This window comes from Danio aesculapii, chromosome 8 (assembly GCF_903798145.1).
Source record: "Danio aesculapii chromosome 8, fDanAes4.1, whole genome shotgun sequence".
NCBI classification, from domain to species: Eukaryota; Metazoa; Chordata; class Actinopteri; order Cypriniformes; family Danionidae; genus Danio; species Danio aesculapii.
The window spans coordinates 41429695-41451937 of NC_079442.1; the positions used below are offsets into that span (position 1 = coordinate 41429695).

Consider the following 22243-nt stretch of genomic DNA (forward strand, 5'->3'; position numbering starts at 1 on the left):
TCTTTCTGTCTTTCTTTCTTTCTTTCTGTCTTTCTTTCTGTCTTTCTTTCTGTCTTTCTTTCTTTCTGTCTTTCTTTCTGTCTTTCTTTCTGTCTTTCTTTCTTTCTGTCTTTCTTTCCTTTGTTCTTTCTTTCTTTCTTTCTTTAACTTATTTTCAGTTAGCTTTTTTAGGTTTGTTTTTAGTTTTATTTTTATTTTTTTCTTTAATTTATATTTCTGTAATTATTATTTGCTAGTCCTTTATAATGTCATTTTGCCATGTAGTTTTATTTATATAATTTTTTTTTTATTTGCATTTTTTTTTTTTACTTTTGTTTTGATTTTGTTAAAATTGTATCTTGATCTGATTGCACAGATATCAAAGATGAGGGTTCAGTCAACATCATTTAGCAAAAATCTCTTCACCTTATTTTTTGTTGTTATTTTTTTTCCCCCAGTTTGTTGATGCTTTATTGTTTTTGTTTTTTCTCCCTCTTCAGAGAGTTGCATAGTTATTACTTGTATTGTTTCTTTTCACATACTCGTTTTTCTCAGTGTGCACATTTATAAATCTGTTCTGAGTGAATGAAAAACAAGTTAAACGCTTTGGTCTTTGGGCATCCACCCTCTGAGTTGCCTCACTGCCAAGAAAAAAATAATAATATTTCAATTTACATTTGGGAGAACTATGACTTTAAAGGCTGTCAGGGGTAATGGATTCAGGCTGTGAGTGCTGGTGTCGACTGGCAGCGCCAAGCGGCTCCGGGCAGAGGCCAGGCGTTCAGCTTCTCTGGCAGACATGAATTTAATAAGCAAACCTTAAAGCGGGAAAAACATGTGTTGCGAGGGCTTGTGGAGTACGAGCGGGTCTGAATGAGTATTTCTGCACGATCTTGACATGATTGATCATGTCTGCAGATTTTCTTTTTCTCCCGTGTCAACTTTTGAAGGTCTTGTGTATATGTCTTGTACACTACATATATCTGTACACTCCTGTTTGCTGAGTGAACCGCATCATGTGGAGGTCTTAAAGGGATAGGCTACTCAAATGAAAGTCTCCTCATCATTTATTCTCCCTCATGTGGTTTTAAATTGATATGAGTTTCTTTCGTCTGTTAAACACAAAAGAAGATATTTTGAATGATGCTTGCTGGCAACAATTGACTTCCATAGTAATTTTCTTCCCTACTATGGAAGTCGATTGTTGCCAGCAAGCAGAACTCTTCGAAATATCTTTGTTCAACAAAAGAAAGAAATTCAAATGTTTTGAACTATCTCTTTAAGAGTAAAACTAAACAAAACAGTTCATGAGATCGTCATTTCCTCACTATCTATTCTAAAATCACACAGAAAATTAGTTCACTTATTTATTTCAACCAATACTTTTTGTTGTTGTGGTTTATTAAAATTTTTTTTGAATAATTGTCAATGATTTGGCTTAAAGGTTAAGGACACCCTGGAGTACTTTTTTTTTGAGATTTTAACAGATTTGTCTGTGTTGAGCATCAGTTAAGACAATGTTAGCACCTGTCAGCTTTATTTGTTCGGAAAACTGGATAATTTAGAGCTTTTGTCAGCTAATTTCATCTTCCGGGTTTAAAATAATTTTTGGGGCGGGATCAAAATCGGTGACGTACCACGAATCTGTTAGTGGAGTGATGAAGCGTCGGTTTCTCATTATTATTCATAGCGAAGTTTTCTTATCCTATGAAAAAACCTTTGCTTCTTAAGCTGTGAGACCCAATGACTGCGCACGGCATGGGTCGAATGTGTTTGTTTCTATGATCACCAGGGTTTTGTATGTTTTTTTCCTGCGATTATGTCAGGGCCGATAAAGCAAAGCTGTTGATTTGCAGCAAGTATTTTTGTCGAGAGCTCTACGAGAATTGGAGAATGGCGGACTTTCTGTTCTATCAGTTGAGTTTGTTACCATTCAGACACATCGCCTATATCTGTGTTGCTGTTCGCACATGTTTAAAATCCTCCAGATTACCGGCGGCGCTAATGGTAGAAATAGATAGGGAAAGAGACCTGCTGCACTGCTGACCACTGTGTCTGCATTCAGACCCGGGAATTGAGGAGGAGAGAAGTCCTCCTCATTTATAGTGTTTATATAAATGCGATTATCTTTACGATGATAAACCAACTTGTGGTTACGTGTATATGAAATTATGAATAACAAATGTAGCAGGGCATTAAATTACTTACTGTTTATTTCTTTGCATTTTAACTTTGTAAACTAAAACATCATGGGTCTCCTCACGGTTTGTCTCATTTTGTGAGCCAACTGACAACAGTTGTTCGCGCCTCTCTTTTTCTCCTGCTCTGCCGGCCACGCCCACTCCTCTTTCTGCTCACAGAGCTCCACACCCATCTCAATGCATTTTTTTTTTTTAAATTCGGAGGTAGACTCTGAAAGAGGGGGCCAGATTAATTCAATGAAATAAGATTCCCTAAAATATTAATGAAAGTTCTCTGTACTTAATAGAAACAATTTACATGAACTCAAAATTTAATGATTTAAGTTGAACTTGAAAGGATAGTTCACCCAAAAATGATCATTTTGTCATCATTTACTCACCCCTCACTTGTTCCAAACCTGTTAGAGTTTCTTCTGTTCTACTGTTGAACACAAAATAAGATATCTTGAAAATTTTAAATAATGCATTGTTTGTGGGAAATGAAACAACTAATAAAATGTTCATATTTCCAGCATGTTTGTTCTTAAACATTAGTTTTAAATTGATCTTTCTTTAAAGCGTGCACCAGAGAAATGCTGTTTTAGAAAGGTGACTTGTGACTGCTAGCATACTTTTTTAACACTTTTAAGAGCTCAATTACATTTTGACTAGTAACAATGAGAGTTTTAAATCAGAAAATGTTCTTCATCTAGTAAAAGATAATAGCATAGTAATAGATGATGATGATGATTATGATAACACATTTTTATTTATAATGCACTTTTCTTAAACTCAAGGTGCTACAATTATACAAAACAGCCACAGCCAAATAACCCTGCAGCCCAAGACCGGTTACTCACTGAAGCTAAGCAGGGCTGAGCCTGGTCAGTACCTGGATGTGCGACCACATGGGAAATCTAGGTTGCTGTTGGAAGTGGTGTTAGTGAGGCCAGCAGGGGGCGCTCAACCTGTGGTCCATGTGAGTCTTAACGCCCCAGTATAGTGAAGGGCAAACAATACTGCCAGTGAGCACCGTCTTTCGGATGAGATGTTAAACCGAGGTTGTGACTGTCTGTGGTCATTTAAAACCTCATGACACTTCTCATAAAGAGTAGGGGTGTAACCCTGGTGTCCTGGTAAAATTCCCTCCACGGGCCCTTACAGATCATGGCCTCCATCCCCCTCCACCGAATTGGCTCTATCACTATCTCTCCACTCCATCAATAACTGGTGTGGGGTGAGCGCACTGGTGCTGTTGTCCTGTGGCTGCCGTCGCATCACCAAGTGGATGCTGCACACTGGTGGTGGTGAGAAGAGACCATCACCCCTCATGATTGTGAAGCGATTTGGATGTATGGCTATACACAATAAATGCGCTATATAAATACACACACATTACAAAACAAAATAATAATATCTATAATGTCATCATCACTCACAAAAATCCTTTTTAATTCAGATTTTGTTTTAAACCGATTTAATTCTTGATATGTGAATCTTCATTTAAAATTAATTAATTTATTATGGCTGAGCATTACATTCAGATTACTTGGATTTCTTTTGATCTTGTTTATTTGGATGCCTTATTTGCAAACAGTAAGTCTAAAAAGCTCATCTCCATTTTTCCAGAGTCAAACTAAATTCTATTTTCCATAAAAGTTTTCCAATTACTAGGCAGTGGATTCAGTAACAGTGACATCTCTTTCAGCGGATATGGCTTGTTTACAATCGCCTCTTTCACCCAAACAATGAATAATTTCCCATTCATATATTTATTCATTTATGCATAGAGCCTCAGCACACTCTGTCTCTGGACTTCAGTGACATGTTTGCTTTGCTTCATTGGCTGAAAGACAATCCATTTATTGTAATGCTAGTAAGTCTCTTTTTACTTCTATTTTTCCCTGTCTCTTATTGTTATGAGACTTCAAAATAAACTCTATAACAGCAGTCCTCTCCATATTGCATTATTGGGTTGGCATTTATAAAAATGGAGCGCAGAGGAACTTGAAAAATCTCTTATGAGTCTCAAATGTGCCAATATTTTATTTCTTCTGATTCTAAGTTTTTGGGGGGGGTTTGAGTGAAAAGTACAGACTGTGCATCCTTGAAATGGCAGATTCTGTAAGTGTGTAAAGTGTTTTACTTTAAATAGTACAAATAAATGAATATTAAAATAATGATACATAGATATTAGAATAATTATAAATAGCACAACATAATGAATTAGAAATTTTATATATATATATATATATATATATATATATATAGTTGAAGTCAGAATTATTAGCTCCCATCCCCCCCCCCCCTTTTTTTTTTTCTTTTTCTTTTTTTTTGTTATATTTTCCAAATGATGTTTAACAGAGCAAGGACATTTTCACTGTATGTCACAATATTTTTTCTTCAGGAGAAAGTCGTATTTGTTTTATTTCAGCTAGAATAAATGCAGTTTTTAATTTTTAAAAAAACATTTTAAGGTCAAAATTATTAGCCCCTTTAAGTTGTATTTTTTTTTCGATAGTCTACAGAACAAACCATCATTATACAATAACTTTCCTAATTACCCTAACCTGTGGTAGGTGTCTGCCAGTGTTGGGTTGCGGCTGGAAGGGTATTTGCTGCGGGTTAAGTTGGCGATTCATTACGCTGTGGTAACCCCTGATTAGTAATATATAGATATCAAGAACAAATACAAGTTGAAATGTAAATTCTTTATCAGTTAAATGTATTTCAACATGTTATTTTGTTATTTCTGATCTCTGAAAAGGGATTTCTGATATGAATATAAATTATATCTAAACTTTCTTTCTTACTAGTAACAATCGCATTCATGATATCAGAAATTAACATCGTCACTAATGACAAACCTATTCTTGATATCAAATTATAAATTTTTATAAGAAAACAGGACGTTAATATCACCAACCATTCCCATTTTATTAAGGTGTATCCATATAAATGGCTCACCCTGTAGTATTCATATGACAACTGATATCAAAAATAAATGCTTTTACTAGTATGAATTGTATTTCTGATATGTAAAATAGAAATTTTAATTAGTAAGAAATCAATTCTTGATTTCAACAATTAAATTTGAATGGCAGTCTATGGTGACATTTAACTAGCGAAAACACTATTACAGATATCAAGAACTATAATTCTTACTAGTTGAAATTCACTTGCTGATATCAAGAATGAAGATTTTAACTAGTGAAACTGAATTGTTGATATCAAGGATTAACATTGTTACTAGTGGAAATGCAATTCCTGATATCAACAATTTGCATTCTGGATATTAATAATTAAGTTGTTGATATCAAGAATTCAGATTCTTGATAGTAACAATTTAATTCTTTATCAATAATTCTTATCCAATTAAGCAATAAAAGTACGGCTTGCTAGAATTGCCGTTTTGTCTTTTATTGCGTAACAGAATATGAATTCTTGATATCAAAAATTAAATAGTTGAAATCAAGAATCCGTATTCATTGCTGATATCAAGAATTAACTTTGTTATTAGTTGAAATGTAATATTGATATTAACAATTACCTTTTTTGAAGAACTGAATAGTTGAGATCAAGAAAAAAATTGTTGATATCAAGAATACATATCCTGAGAATGAATAAGTCAAAACGGCTTGCCATAATATCTTATCCCATGCATCATATCATATGATCCATATTATATCCTCTCATCCATATCTTATCCCATATCATACCTCATATTATACCTCATAACATATCATATTATGCATATCTCATATCATATCCCATATAATGTCATCCATATCTCATCACGTCATACCTCATATCATATCTCATATCATATCATTTATATTATATAATGTCATCCATATCTCATCGTATATCATACCTCATATCATACCTCATATCATACCTCATATCATACCTCATATCATATCTCATATCATACCTCATATCATATTTCATAATATCAGATCATCAATATATCGCATCATATAATCCATATTATATAATATCATCCATATCTCATCGCATATCATACCTCATATCTCTTATCATACCTTATATCATATCTCATAATATCGGATCATCAATATATCATATCATCCATATTATATCATATCATTCATATCTTATCTCAAATCATGCCTCGTCATACCTCATATCACACCTCATATCATATCATCCATATTATATCATATCTTTCATATCATACCTCCTCATATCATACCAATATACACCATATCATCTATCATCCATATCATATCTGATATCATTTATATCATATCCTATATCATATCTCATATCATGTCTCATATCATACCTCATATCATATCTTCTCATCCATATATCATATCATCCATATTATATATTAATTATATCTCATATCATATCTTATATCATATCTCATATCATATCTCATATATCATCCATATCATATCTCTTATCATATATCATATCACATCCTCAAAGGGTAAATTTAGAAGCGAGTGAGACAGTTATAAGGAGTTATACCATTTCTAATAAAACGAGCCATAAGTGGCCATAGGTGAGTTTCTTTCTTTTTTTTTCTTTTCTTTTTTTTTTTTTTTGTTCGCACTTTGTCACTCAGGTGTTATTTTAGCTGAACTTTCTCCCGCTGGCCGCCATTGTCCCAGTGTTTTGTCCCTGAGCATCTTAGCGTTTCCCCTTCACAGTCAGCGGTGGGTCAGATCTCAGGGGCCACAAAACCAACCACCACCCGTCCTGCCAGCGTTCAGACCTGGCCATTCTTCTCCAGCATCCCTTTCTGTGCACGATGCCTAAATGATTCAGTGAGTGGAGCTCAGCCCAAACACACTGCCGTTTTGTTAATGGGACGATGTTGATGTTTGAACAGCTTTAGCAAATAAAGCGAGGGTTTGGTTCAGAGATCCTCACCCCTCTGCCTGGCCCGCCATTCTACAGTATCAGTGTTTCTCTGGAGGTGTTCGTACGCAGGAAACCTAAGTGAATGTGAGGATTTGAGAATATTGTACTGGGATTTCCTCCTTTGCCTTCGATTAAACCCATCTTAAGCTTAAAGACTTGAGCGAAACCCCTCCTGGCAGCAGATGGCTTCAGGCTTGGAGTGTGAACTTTTTTTTTTTTTTTTTTGGCGTGAAGGAAAAACAAAATCTCTGAAGAGACGAGAGTTTTGTGCTGTGTGTTTCAGTAACTGAAGAAAAATTGGGGAAAGCAGCTGTTTTTGATTCGCAATTAAATACTAAATTAAAGACGTTTCGGTTGGAATTTTAGAGTCTGTTACTGTGTTTATCTGTAAATGAACTATTTTTGTTAACAAAGTTCATATTCACTTTCTTTTTAAAAATGCATTTGCCATTCATTTTTGCTATTTTTGTGCGTTGGTTTTTATTGGAGTCTTAAAATATGTAAATCGATCATAAAATATAGTGTTTTTTAATAATTTAAATGAGGTCATAAACCATTTAAATGTTTTTTGATGGTTTGTGTATTGATTTGGAGTTCATTTTATTATTATATTTACCAGTCTTTTTTTTTTTTTATTAATTTATTTTTTATTAATTATTCTTCCCCACACATATGAGGTTATACCAATGCAAGTACATAGGTTTGTGCCTGATAAAGTCTGTTTGTTTTTTACAACTTTTTTTTTATTAGGGCAACAGTGTCTCCAGCTGAAAAAGACCCTCCACATCAGAAGCTACTGTTCCAAAATATTTTAAAATAAATACGTTTCTTAAAATAAAATATATTGTTAAATGTGGGAAAAAAGTTATTGCTTTTTACCCAGACATTTAAAAACAAAATATTTTAGAGCAGTGATCACAATACCGTAATACTGTGATATTTTTATTCAAGGTTATCATACCATCAGAATTTTAAACCGGACCATGCCTAGTGCTAACATTATTTTATTTTCCAGAGAAAGGTGTTCTCTGTTTAATTTCAAACTGTACTCATTCAGAACACGTGAGGTCAAAAAGTTTTTAAAAAAAGTTGTAAAAAAGAGTAGCAATTATTGTTCCAGTGGTAGATTGTTAAAAGCTATTTTTGGTGGTGTATTTTGTTAACACATATGCAGTTATTAATATAAAATAAATTATAAAAAAATCTATTAGTTTGTGTGATCAAATAAATATTTAATTATTGAACAAGTATACGTGTTAATTTTGTTTGTGGAGTTCAGATTACATTTTTTCACCAGAACTGTCATTTATATTTGCAACTTTGTATTTTCAGCATTTTTTGCAGTCATCTTAAGGTTTGTAAGATCTTTAAATTTATTTTATTTTATTTTAGCCAGAGAAAGGTGTTCTCCATTTAATTTTAACTGTATTATTTCAGAAGTTTGTTTTTGTGAACACATGATGGCAAAAAAGAAAAAAAAAAAGTTGCATTATTGTTACTCTGTTACTATGTTTATTTGGTCAAATATAAATAGTTAAAGTCAGAATTATTACCCCTCCCTCCTGAATTTTTATTTCTTTTTTTAATATTTCCCAAATGATGTTGTTTCCTTGAACAGAGCAAGGAAATTTTTACAGTATGTCTGATAATATTTTTTATTCTGGAGAAAGTCTTATTTGTTTTATTTCAGCTAGAATAAAAGCAGTTTGCAAATGTATGAACCATTTTAAGGTCAAAATTATTAGCCCCCTTAAGCTACATTTTTTTTCCCACTGTCTACAGAAAAAAACATCATTGTACAATAACTTGCCTAATTACCCAAACCTGCCTAGTTTATCTAATTAACCTAGTTAAGCCTTTAAATGTCACTTTAAGCTGTATAGAAGTGTCTTGTAAAATATTATTTATTGTAATCATGACAAAGATAAAATAAATCAGTTATTAGAAATGAGTTATTAAAACTATTATATTTAGAAATGTGTTGAAAAAAATCTTCTCTCCGTTAAACAGAAATTGGGAAAAACAATAAATAAGGGGGCTAATAATTCAGGGGTGCTAACAATTCTGACTTCAACTGTATATTTATTTATCAAGTATAAATTTTAACTTTTGTTTGTGGAGTTCAGATTACTTTTTCTCTCCAGAACTTTCTCATTTATTTTTGCTACTTTGTATGTTTTTTATGCACATCTTTTCATTTCGTTTTGCTTTTGTTAAAAGTGTAAAGCCATTGCAAAATTTTGTATTTTTAGTCATAAAGTTTGAAAGATTTTATTTTATTTTGTTTTATTTTATTTTATTTGCCAGAGAAAGAATTTCTTCATTTAATTTTAAATTATTTATTAGTTTAGTTTTTTTTTTAGAGATTGTTTTCTTTCTATTATTATTGTTAATTTTTTACAAGTTTTTATTGCAGAAAGATACAATTCACAGCATCAGTAGACTTTTTGTCACTTTTCCGGCTTTTTCAGGATCAAAAGGGAAATACAAATACAAATTTCTTCATGATAGCGACAGAACAACATATTCCTTTGCCTTATTTTACATCATTCTCATCAAAAGTATATACAGAAGAAAGAAAAGAGGGGGAGGGGTGAAAACAATATTAACAATAAAAATAAATCTTAAAACTCTATAGGAAAAAGACATTAGGTTGAATGGGATTTCTATTATTATTATTTATATTATTTTCTATTATTGTAGTCAACCGTTGTCTTTTCTCGCTTTTTTTCTGTGCCATTTTTTTTGCTCATTCTTTATGTACATATTTCATTCTTATTCAACAAATTCATCAAAAAAATCATTTAAATGTAATAATTACAAGCTATTTAAGTGTTTCTGAAAATAAATTGTTAAAAGAAATGTCAATTAAATTTAATACTCTATTACAGTTTGTTTTTGTTAGAAGTGTATTTTTGTGAACACAGTTGAGTTTAAAAAAAAAGCCCAAATTTCCCAAATATTTAGTGAAACTTGAATTATTCTCATTCCAGGTGACGCTGGGGAAGGTTTTGAAAGCCATCGTGGTAATGAGGAGCCTTTTCATCGACCGCACGATTGTCAGAGGTTTCCACGAGAACATATACACCGAGGACCGAAAGGTAAAACTTCATTTCAATCAGTGCTTAAGTCTATAGTTTAACATTAAAACATAGCTCGAGTAGGCTTCATCTGGCTTAGGTAGGAAGGTGAAATGGCCGTATTTTGAATCTATTGATAAAAGTCTCTATGCAGCCGTTTAATAATTCACATGACGAGTCGGGCTCTCTCTTGAACATGAAAAGCATGTACGTATGCGAAACCCTCTATCCTCACGTCCCCCGTGTCAGCTTCCTCTCATTCATTGTGAAGCGATCTGTACGTCTCCGCAGCGTTTGAACGCTCTTTGGTGACACTAATATGAGGTGGCCATCAAAGCTGCAGAGGAGCTTGATCACAGTTAATTATGGCAGCCCATGTGAATCTTCTGAACTGCTTGCCAGGCCGGTGCTTTGTGCTGCGCGCCGCTGGGCCTCTGCGTCCAAATGTGTGTGGTGAGCAATCGCAAATTAACCTCCGCTTCTTCAACAGAAAGCTGCAACTGACTGTCACAGCAACGCTCTCACCGGGATATCAGCAGTGCCGACTAAACTGAGCTTATTATTGCGGTGAATAAGCATTGATTGATCACTGATAGATACTGGTAGATGAGACGCATTTGGAAATAAAGTGTTTGTGTATTGCTTGCTGTAGATTGCTAAAATAGATATATTTTTTCATTTTGCTTGCAATTATAGTTTCTACACTGACAAAACTGATTCGTTGAATTTACTTAATTGTTTTAAGGTAATGGGTTTTAAACAGTTTATATGTGCTGAATTGAAACAAACAAATTAGCAGTGCAGTAAGTGATTGTCTTCAGAAACATTTTTGTTTTGCTGGTTGAAAGTCTCTTCACATTCCAATAATAATGACTAGAGTAAATGATCTAAATGTATTTATATGTATTTTTATATTCTGGGTAAGTCATAACTGTACGTTCACACCAAAAGCGTCGAGAGCGTCAAAGTAGCCGAAAGTCATTCATTTCCAATGGGAGCCGATGGCGAGGAGCAGCGCGGCGTCTTCTCTGGTGTGGGTGTAGAGCAGAGTTGAAATCATGTCAACTTTATGGTAATGAGCTGTGACGTGGTTTGGCGGAAAGCAATCGGAATGTAGACGTCCACCGCTTGAGAGGAGTCCAGAGAACACAGTCACTTTGAACTTTGGTTCCGACCACAGTTATTCCCAAGGGTTTGATTATTGCAGTTGCCAGATTTCCAATTATTTGCAATGTTTTCTTACATGAACTTACATTTAAAAAGCTACTAGCGAGATATTGATGTGCATTAATGTTATATATATTTTTTTTTTTCCTTAAAAATGCAGGAATCTCATGCAACAATACAAAACAATATTGCTGCTTCAGAATATTTCAGACATATGGACACATTGGATAATTAAGTGGAGCAAAGCCACACCACATGCAACTCGATCTTCCATTATTAAATGAATTTGATAAAAAATGTGCAACATTTTCACATTAGAAAGCATGTTTTATGCGGCAATGCAACTGATATGATATGCTGCAACGGCCCCTGTAAATACGAGATCAATGTAGCGAATTTTGACGATCGCCGCTGGAGCTGAAGGCAGACAGCGTTGTCGCTAGGGCGGCCAGAGTGACCTTTGACACTTACCGCTTTCGGTGTGAATGCACAGTAAGACTTTAAAATGTTTATCCAATTCAAATTTGTCAGGCCAACAATTCCCATTAATTCACTAATTCTGATAAGTAGCCCAAACTGTTTGTCAACAAATTTAGATTTTTACATCTGCGCACCAGTTCACGAAGATCCGCCGTTTGCACATGCACTCACGCCGCGTTCATGACGTGCTCACAAGAGAGAGAGTGACGGGAGTAAAATCAAATGCTGAATCAAATCTTTTTAAAACCCTGAATCAATATTGGAGTTAGTTTTGCATGCTGGAGGAAGGACGACACCATGGCAGGTAATGTTCTGTTTTAAAACAATTTTACGCAAAGCTTATGTAGATTCTGTTGTTTTACGAATGGGTTATATGCACAGAAGTGTTGTTCAGCAACACTTGATGTAAATACTTTCAGTTACTTAAGGGACCTTATACAGCAGCGATAATATAGATTTTTATTTAGTTTAACAACAAAACATATGTAAATTGGGCTATGCGCTTATTTCATGCGGCCACCATTTTAAAACACAAAAGCGAGCCTGCAATTTGAAGAAACCTTGAAATATAGGATCAGAACTGTAAACATTGCAACAACATGCTGTTTACCACAAACCTCCAGCTGTTGCCACGATTTCGAAACGCAGATATGGTGTAAACATCCCTTTAAGATCATTTAGTTAATTTTAATTTAAACGATTAAAAGCATATTAGGCATCAAACAAAATCACAATCTCTTTAGGCTTCAGATAATGACACCAGGTAAACACCATGGGGGCTTCCCTGCTTCAGCCTATGTAACACGGTGATCGATAAAACAATGAAGTCCTCTGTAGCACACCCTCGTGTTGTCTGTAATAGTGTTGTCGTATAGTTGTTGTCTTGAAGTTTTAAAAATGTCCATTTGCCCTAACATTTAAGCTCCTCTGTGCTCATTCTTAAACAGCGCTCATTAGCCATAGTATTCACCAGTGCTCAACAGAAATGACTGTGATTGGCCGTGACGATCATCAGTTTACCGCTCTGCACGAGTGCACACACAGATCACCTGAACATGAGCATTTTAAAGCCATGAAGATCAGTCGATTACTCGTCTGTGTTTGCATTCGGTAAATATCAGTGAAGTGCAGTGAACTGATGACCTTTACAGCCAATTACAATCATTTCTGTTGAGCACTGGTGAACAATATGGCAAAACAGCGGTGTTGCGTTCAACAGTGCTTAAATGTTAGTGGGAAATTGGCGGTATTTACAAATTTCAGTACCGAAGCTCAGTATCGTGACAGGTCTAATATAGTAAAAAAAATCAGTTCATTAACTTGAGTGTGATAAATGGTATCTAAACCATGTGTTTGGGAAAGATAACGTTAACTAGCTAGTGCTATTTCCCTTTATTTAGCTGAAAATGAGGTCTGATATCCCTTTTTATTTTCACTTGAAAAATGAAATGGTAAATTTGTGTCACTTTCTCTTTGATGATAAGATATACAGTCAAGTGGACAACATTCCTGTGTGACTCAGGTGATACTGCCGGATTTCTTCCCACCGCAGCCTCGATTTCGCTTTTTAAATGGCGGCCGCGTGAAATCAGTCTATTCCACTTAGCCTGCTGTACTGACGTGAAGTTGGTTTTATATTCCCATTGGTTCAATTTTAAACAATGACAACCTGTGACGCTACATTGTTTACCATGCTACTCTGAATATTCGCTCTGAGATGGCATGCAAGAATGGCTTAGTAATAAGTGTAATTCCTGCACCCCACTAGCCAACCACTAAGCATACAGTAGTTGCTTTAGGACAAAACGTGTAAGAGACCAGCGATCCTTGTATGCATGAAATATTGCACATTAACACAAGTTTTGCTTGCTACACAACTGAAAACGTGCTAGATATACTACAGTTTTTTGATATAATAGATATAATACAGTTTTTTATGTATATGTATGTATGTATGTTAAATTGTATGTATAGTTGTGTTTTGTGTAGGTTATATGAAATTTAGACTTTCAAATATTTCCCAAGTGATGCAAGGACATTTTCACAGCTTTTCAGATGTATATATTCACTACAAGTTGACTTAAAGCATCTAAATAGCATCTAAAAAAAATTCAGTTGATTTAAAAATCTATTTTCCATTTATATATTAGCAAATATTTAGCAGTATTTGGATGCTGTTTACAGAATATAATTCATTAAAACAGAAGTACAATAACATTTAGTTGATTTAAACTCTTTTTTTCCAGTTGAATAAAAGACTTTTCCATTCATACATTTCATCGAGGATTGTCTCGTCTCGTTCTTGCAAACCCAATTTTGTGTCTCGTCTCTTGGAGTAAGCATCTCATCACACCCCTACTAGTTAAGCCTTTAAATGCCACTTTAAGCTGAATACTAATAACTTGCAAAGAAACTTGTAAAATATTATGTACTGTCATTGTGGCAAATACAAAATAAATTAGTTATTAAAACTAGTATGTTTATAATGATAATTGTCTTCAACTGTACCTGTGTAATTTAGAGGTAAATTTAGGACTTTGCGAGATGATGTACATTCAGGAGCAGAATATCGACAGTGTTTTTCTTTAAATGGCGCCTCTAGTCCAAACGAAGCCACATAGCTTACCATAACCATATGCAAGAGGTCCAATGGAGCTTTCCTGAACCCCCAAGCACACACAAAAAAAGAGAGAGGAAGGGGTAGGAGAAGGGAAACTATGCTATCAAAGTAGGGCTTCAAAGACTATCTCAGACATCTCTTGGGTAATTTGCGATCCGGCATTCTTTTTACTTCAAAGGGCAGCAGTGTATGGAGGTGGGTTTGAGGACAGAGGGGAGATGGAGTCTGATTTCTCTGATAAATGCTGACACCGGGCCTGTTTGATATTAGAGTCAGAGAACATTTTGATTTGTTGTCGTCTTTGAAAACTCTTCTGATGACCTTCGCTCAACGGTTTCATTAGTGATGAGTTTTTGTAGGCCCTCACACAACAACCAGACACAGGGCTCGACGTAACTGACCTTTACACTGTCAAATAACATCTAGCAAAGTAGGGTTGTCACAATACTGGAATTCGGTACCTATCAATACTGAAATTTGAAAAAATATCCATTTACTGCTAACATTTGAGAGCTGTTGAGCGCGTTCTTAAACAGCACTGATTTGCCGTTGTGTTCACATGAGTTGATCGATGCGATTTCGAAACGCTCCATAAATGTCCCTGTATCTGTGTTTACACAGTGTTGTGGAACCGTCCACCTTCACGGCCAATCACAGTCATTTCTGTTGAGCACGTGAACACAATAGCAAATCAGCAGTGTTTAAGAACGAGCTCAAATGTGTTAGCGAGAAATTTTTTAATTTCAGTACCGATTGGTACTGAATTCCAGTATCGAAACAATTCTATAGCAAAGTATATATCTCTAGTGTTTATGGAGATGGTTCAACCCCCCAAAAAATTCAATTTAGTCATTAAGTCAAGTGACATTTATTTATAACGCACGGTATACAATACAGCCTTACAAAGATAAGCTAGCAATTATTGAATAGTCGGGTATGTTTAAATTTGAGTCCTTTCAGTGATGATCAAGTTCAGTTCAAGATCAGTGTCGATTTTGAAGAATGTGATTCAGCTGTAGGGCAGCTCTACTAACTAGTGTGATCACGATACTGGAATTTCGGTAACAATCAGTACTGAAAGTAAAAAAAAAACTAAAAAAACATCCATTTTCCTGCTAACATTTGAGCACTGTTGAGCGCTATTTAAACACCGCTGATTGGCCTCGCTCGTATGTCAGCTCATAGACAGACCAGCTGATTGACACTGCTTTGAAATGCTTGTGTGTATCTGTGTTTGCACTCGGTGAACAGCGGTGAAGAATGCTGAACTGATGACCTTCACAGCCAATCACAATCATTTCTGTTGACAATGGCCAATCAGCAGTGTTTAAGTACATGCTCTACAGCATGCAAATGTTAGCGGGAAATGAACGTTTTCAGGTTAGTAGTGACCTTAGTAGTTATAACACTACTACTGACTCTACTAAGGCCATGTCCACTCGTACAGTACATGGATATTTAAAAAAAAAAAAAGACTTTTCTCCACCTTCGTTTTTTTTTTTTTTTAAATCTCCATCAATATGGAAACGCATGAACACACTGTGATGCATGTTAGGGCTACGCTGAACCAAAAGCTGGTGAGATAAGCCTTTTATGCTGTGTTCACACCAAATTTGTAATTTAGTATTCGTGCGAGTAGATTGCATACAAGGTAATGCAAACAATGTAAAGATTTTCCTCAATCTATTCATCTGCATTTGGTGTGAACCCATGTTGGCCAATCAGAAAGGAGAAAACATTGCACCTGCTGATGTAATGAGGAAAAAATTCAGTTTGTAGAGCTGTAAATGTGCGAATTTCAAAAAGTTGTGGTTTCAACAGTGGTAGAAAGAGTACTGAAAAATCATACTCAAGTAAAAGTACCATTACTTGCCTAAAATGCAGTGCAATTATAGTAAAAGTATCTATTGTAAATATTACTTAAAGTATGAGTAAAAAGTAGACCTTTCAAAAATACCCAAGAGTAGTGAATAGTGAGTATTACGTTGTAAAAAGCTGATGCACTGAGGCCTAGTTGTTGTCCAGCAGGCACACAACGTCATAAGACTTTAATATTAGGTTAGATTTAGGTTGTGATGTCAGGTGACAAAAATTCAATGTCTATTCAGTGTCTAAGGACAATGTATTATTTTATGTCCAATAATGACGTCAAATGACGTTGATATTTGGTCGATTTTAGGTTGTTAGAAAGTGACCACATCCAATATCTTAAACCAATGTCATATTGATGTCAAATACTGACATTTATTCGTCAGGTATGGCAACCAAAATCCAATGTCTGATAGACGTCATAATGGTAACATCTACGCAACGTCAAGCTGTAACATCATTGGACGTTGATATTTTGTTGATCTTATGTTGGACGTTGACGTCAGCCTGACGTTGAGTTCTGACGTCAACACGATTTTCATTTGCAAACAAAATGCAACACCCCCATGACGTTAGGGTACAATCTGACATCACGTTGACGTCTTGTGGCTGCTGAGTGTTTAAGACCATTTTGGTCATCAAAGAGTAAACATCCGTGACATGCATCTAAACAGCATCTTCTTTGACATTTTTAATGCTTCCAAACAGTTTGCTGCAATTATAAAGAGCAAGTCTTAAGGTAGTTCATTATGATGCGATTTTACTTTCTATGTGCGATTTTATTGGACAGGAATCACAGGACTGATTTTTCTAATCACCATAGACAAGAATAAAATAAAGTGGTGACTGCAGGTTGAAGGAAAGTAGTGGAGTAAAAGTACCGATACTGCACTAAAAATGTACTCGAGGGAAAGTAAAAGTACACATTTTTAAAACTACTTAGTAAATTACAATTCCTGAGGAAAAACAACTCACTTACAGTAGTTTGAGTATTTGTAATTAGTTACTCTACACCACTGGGTTTCAGTCACCTGATACTGCGTTTTCATGTGAACAAACAGCCAAACCGCATAGAAAACATAGTGGGTTTGAAAATAGCTATGTTAGTGTGGATGGAGCCTAAGAAAGATGATGAGGACAGTGCCAAGTAACTGAAACCCAATCAGTTTGTGGAAATAGATGACATAAAACTGCGACTAGTTTTTCTCTGGCCAACTTCAACAAGAAGCAGAGCTTCAATAAATCACTGGTTAAGCGCGATGAGTGTCTTTCTTGGTAGAGATACAGGTCCCAGACATGATGCATTTAAGCTGCCCTTTGAGATCTGTGTACTGGTCTCATCACTAGTTATGTTTCCATCCACCTATTATGCGCATTTTTGGAATATCACATAAAAATCCATAATGGAAACAGCTTTAACAATGTTGAAAATGAGTATTAAAAATGGTGCACATCTGAGAAGGATCAACTTTTTATCTGATAAGAAAAATTGGAATACAAAATGATGGAAACACATTTACTGAATAAATTTCAGGATGCTAATCAAAAAGGTCATGCGGTTTTGTTTAAATAGATCACATGATGAGATGAGACCGTATTAATGGACAAACCAGCAGACCAACCACATTGCTTAACATCTGAAATGTTGTTTTGGTCTTTCTAAAATCCCTCAGCCAAAGTCTATCATCAAAGTGGTTCAATATTATTACCTCCAGTCTTGAGTGGCTGAGGTTGAGGGAGCTTCTCACACCTCCAGAAGCTGATTCATTGGGATTCGTTTTCTGAAGTACAAGTAATTTATTATATAAGAAAAAAGGTACACAGTGACCTCTCCTATTAAAATTATTTTTGATATTTAATAGACTAAATTCAAAAAATGACGTTTGCTGTTTGTTCAAACTAATTTAAAATGAGCTGAAATGACACAATTCTTGGTGTTATTTTGGGAGGACAACTTATTTGTTTTATGTTCAACCTACTTAAATTTGTAAAAACAAATAAGTTTACTCAATTTCTTTGTCGATTGTGGAACCCAGCATTTTTTACAGTGTAGTTTAAAAATCTGGCACAATTAGATCTCTGTGATATTTTACACTTGGTTTTCTAACAATTCAATTCAATTCAATTCACCTTTATTTGTATAGCGCTTATACAATGTAGATTGTGTCAAAGCAGCTTCACATAAAAGGTCACAGTAAATAGGAACAGTGTAGTTCAGTTTGTAGTGTTTAAGTTCAGTTCAGTTTAGCTCAGTTCAGTGTGGTTTAATAATCACTACTGAGAGTCCAAATACTGAAGAGCAAATCCAACGATGCGCAGCTCTACAGATCCTGAACCATGCAAGCCAGTGGCGACAGCGGAGAGGGAAAAAAAACTTCACTAAAGGCGGAAGTGAAGAAAAAAAAAACCTTGAGAGAAACCAGGCTCAGTTGGGCACGACCATTTTAATTTCTCCGCTGGCCAAACGTCTTGTGCAGAGCTGCAGTCTCAGTGGCGGAGGCTGGAAGCTGGCCTCAGCGAAGACTCGTCTGTCTCTGGAGCGTCATAGGAAACAGTCTCATGTTCTCCACTCCTCCATGACCATCGCAGTAGTTGTTCAGGATTCGGCCAGGTCCAGGATATGGAAACCTTGGGATCATCTCGTCGTTGGTCTTGGATCGAATCAGTGACTCTGCATAGTCTGGGGGCCTCGGGAAGAGTATCCCCAGGTGGAAATGGAGAATAAAGAAAATAATTAGCGTAGCTGATGTTCACAGTGTATATCAACAAGATGCATAACCTGTGTGGAAGCCCCCAAGTGGTGCACTAAGTGTATGCTTTACTGAACAGATAGGTCTTTAATCTAGTTTTGAATTGGGAGAGTGTGTCTGAGCCTCGGACGTTATCAGGAAGGCTATTCCAGAGTTTAGGAGCTATAAATGAGAAGGCTCGACCTCCTTTACTCGACTTTGCTATTCTAGGTACTACCAGAAGCCCTGAGTTTTGAGATCTTAAAGAGCGAGTTGGATTGTAGCGAGACAGAAGATTGGTTAGATAAACAGGAGCTAGATTATTTAAAGCTTTATATGTAAGAAGCAATATTTTAAATTCAATACGTCATGAAATAAATAAATTCAAACAAGTCATGCTTGAAACTGTACAATGCATCACTAGATAAAGGCAAAGAGGGTGGCCTACCATTTATGTATGTTACTTTATTTTATATTTATGTATGTTATTTTAGGTGGTCTTTGGTTTTTAGATACATTTATAGAAAGTTATGTTTTGTTTCATCCTCTGGAAACTGTAGAGCCAATAATTCTAGGTGATGTGTAATCTAAATTACATATCACATTTCCAGGTTTTATAACTGGAACATTGTTAAAAAAAACTGCTTTGGGCTGCAGCTAATTAAAAATTATTAGCAAAATTACCTAATTGAATGAAAGACAGGCACCCTCCACCTTCAGCTGGTAAAAAGAAATGTTCAAAAGTAAAGATTTATATGTTCTAGTGGAATAATCCATTGAGCTCAATGCATGACTGACTGATCACACAGTGCCTGTTTGAGACAGGTAAAACGAACTCATCTACACATGCAGAGAAATCACCACAGGAGGATCACAAGACTAGACCGTACACTTTAAAGAATGCTGAGCAAACACTGAATGCTATGAAGTACAAAAGCTATGCTGATTGCTTGCTTTTGTTTTTTAATAATTAAAATGCCCAGTTTCCTCAGTTAATAAAGTGTCTTAGATTAATTCTTTTAAAAAGAATTACTCAAGTCAACAATATATAATTTATCTCAATTTATTGTATATTTAAAGGCATAGTTCACCCAAAAATTATTTCTTCATTATTTACTGTGAATTTCTTTCTTCTGTTGAACATAAAACAAAATATTCTGAAGAATGTTGGGGGGGGAAACAGCTGTTGACAATCATAGTAAAAAACAAAAATACTATGGAAGTCAATGGCTGCTTGAAGAAACAAAATTCAGTATATCTTCATTTGTGTTCAACACAAGAAAGAAACTCAAACAAGTGGAGGATGAGTAAATATTGACAATTTACAATTTTGGGTGAACTTTCCTTTTGAGGCCTCAAAGCCACCTGGAAACCTTTTTTAATTATCTGTCAAATGTCAAGGATAACAGTTTAAAGGTATGACCCTGTCATTGTTTGCAAGATCCCCATATTGCCTGTCCCCACTGGCCTATAAATATATGTTTAACATTGTAAACCTATGTATAATACTGGAGGAACTGATGTAATGTCGTTTATTTATTTAAACATTTTTTGCCTTTTGTTTTTAGTCTTTATAGTTGTCGTTTTTTCTATTGCTCTGTGTTGCTTTAAGGTCAAAATAAAAATATAATATAAAAAAACTTAATCTCTTTAATGTACAACCCCAAATAGGAAAAGATTGGGTTAATATAGAAAACGAGAATAAAAATACACATTTCCACTGTGTGATTGTTCATCCCAGATGCCTCCGAGCCCAGAGAAGTTGACGACGCTTCTGGACACAGTTAACATAGGGCTTCCTTTTGGCACAGTACAGTTTTAACTGGCATTTGTGCATGTAACTACCTGTACATATTGTGGTACTTGACAAAGGTTTGTCAAAGTAGTCCTGAGCCCATCTGGTGATATTGCTTATAGATGAATGACGATTCTTGATGCAGTGCCACCTGAGGGATTAAAGATCACAATTGTTCAACTTAGACTTGCACCCTTGTCCTTTATGCACCGAAATTCCTCCAGATTCCTTAAATCTTTTAATTATGTTATGCACCGTTGAAGCTGAGGTATCCAAATGTCTTCCTATCTTTCTTTGAGGGACATTGCTTTTAAACATTTCAATCATTATCTCATGTATTTGCTGGCAAACTGGTAATCCTCATCCCATCTTTGCTCCTAAAGGACAAGACTAGGGGGTTGGATGCTGCTTTTGTATCATATCATAATTACAATCTTTTGTTGACATCACCTTTTTCAAATCACCTTATTTAACCAATTTACCTGATTACTAGTCGTAAATTGCTCCTGCCCCAACGTTTTTTGTAATGTGTTGCAGGTCTGAATGACAGAAAAGGATGTATATTTACAAAAGAAATAAAGTTGACCGGACAAAGCATGAAATATTGTGTTCATGTTGTCAAAGTCAGTTTGGAAATCACTACTTTTTTTTTTTTTTAGATTGTCTCAACTTCTGATTTGGGGTTGTACGTTTTAAAATAAAATGAGCCTTTGTGTGTTGGAAATGCATGCTGGTTAATTAAAATGAAAGCTTGTGTTAAGTGTAAATTTATCAGAAGTTTCTTATATAAACTGCCAGAATGCACAAACATAACGATTATTTTATTTTATTTACACATTTTTACACAATTTTCTCAAAATATGACATAAAACCTTTTATTTAAAGAGCCCCTATTTTGCATTATAAGAGGTCATATTTTGGTTTTGGGTGTCTCCAACAACAGGCTGATAAGCATGCAAGGTCATCTTGGCGTTTTCAATTACCAATTTTTCATGTGCATGTACAAAGTGCGCATAGAAATAGGTGCACTGAAAAAAATTATTCAAAGATGATTCCTTGGATTTACTCAATTTTTTTTACGTTAAGTGGTTGTAAACAAATTATTTGGGTTGAATTTAAACAAACAAATTAAGTTGAACATTGCTGTTTGCAACAGTTTTGCATGTAACACTTTTTTCATTGTGGATGTAAACATAGCTACTGACTGTCCGGTTGGGCTTTAAGGAGCTTAACATTGATTGAAATCTACTTCTCTTCTTTTTTAGCTGGACATCTGGTCGAAATCCAACTATCAAGCATTTCAAAAGGTGGGTAACATCTCAATACATACTAACAAATACACAAAACTTACTGTAGTCAATAGAGCGTGTCTTTCTCATTACCCGTAGTGTGTAATTAAACCATCCTGCTCTTGTACTCTCCATTTGAGCAGCGCAATAAATTAATAA

General features: G+C 35.0%; 1 protein-coding gene across 1 annotated transcript in view; it reads left to right on the forward strand.

Moving 5' to 3' along the window:
• med27 (mediator complex subunit 27) overlaps window positions 1-22243 on the forward strand; it is a 124706-nt gene that overhangs the window by 89869 nt on the left and 12594 nt on the right. Inside the window, exons 5-6 of the mRNA XM_056463987.1 lie at window positions 10049-10156; window positions 22061-22102. Coding sequence (XP_056319962.1) covers window positions 10049-10156; window positions 22061-22102 — 150 coding nt within the window. The remainder of the gene's footprint in view (window positions 1-10048; window positions 10157-22060; window positions 22103-22243) is intronic.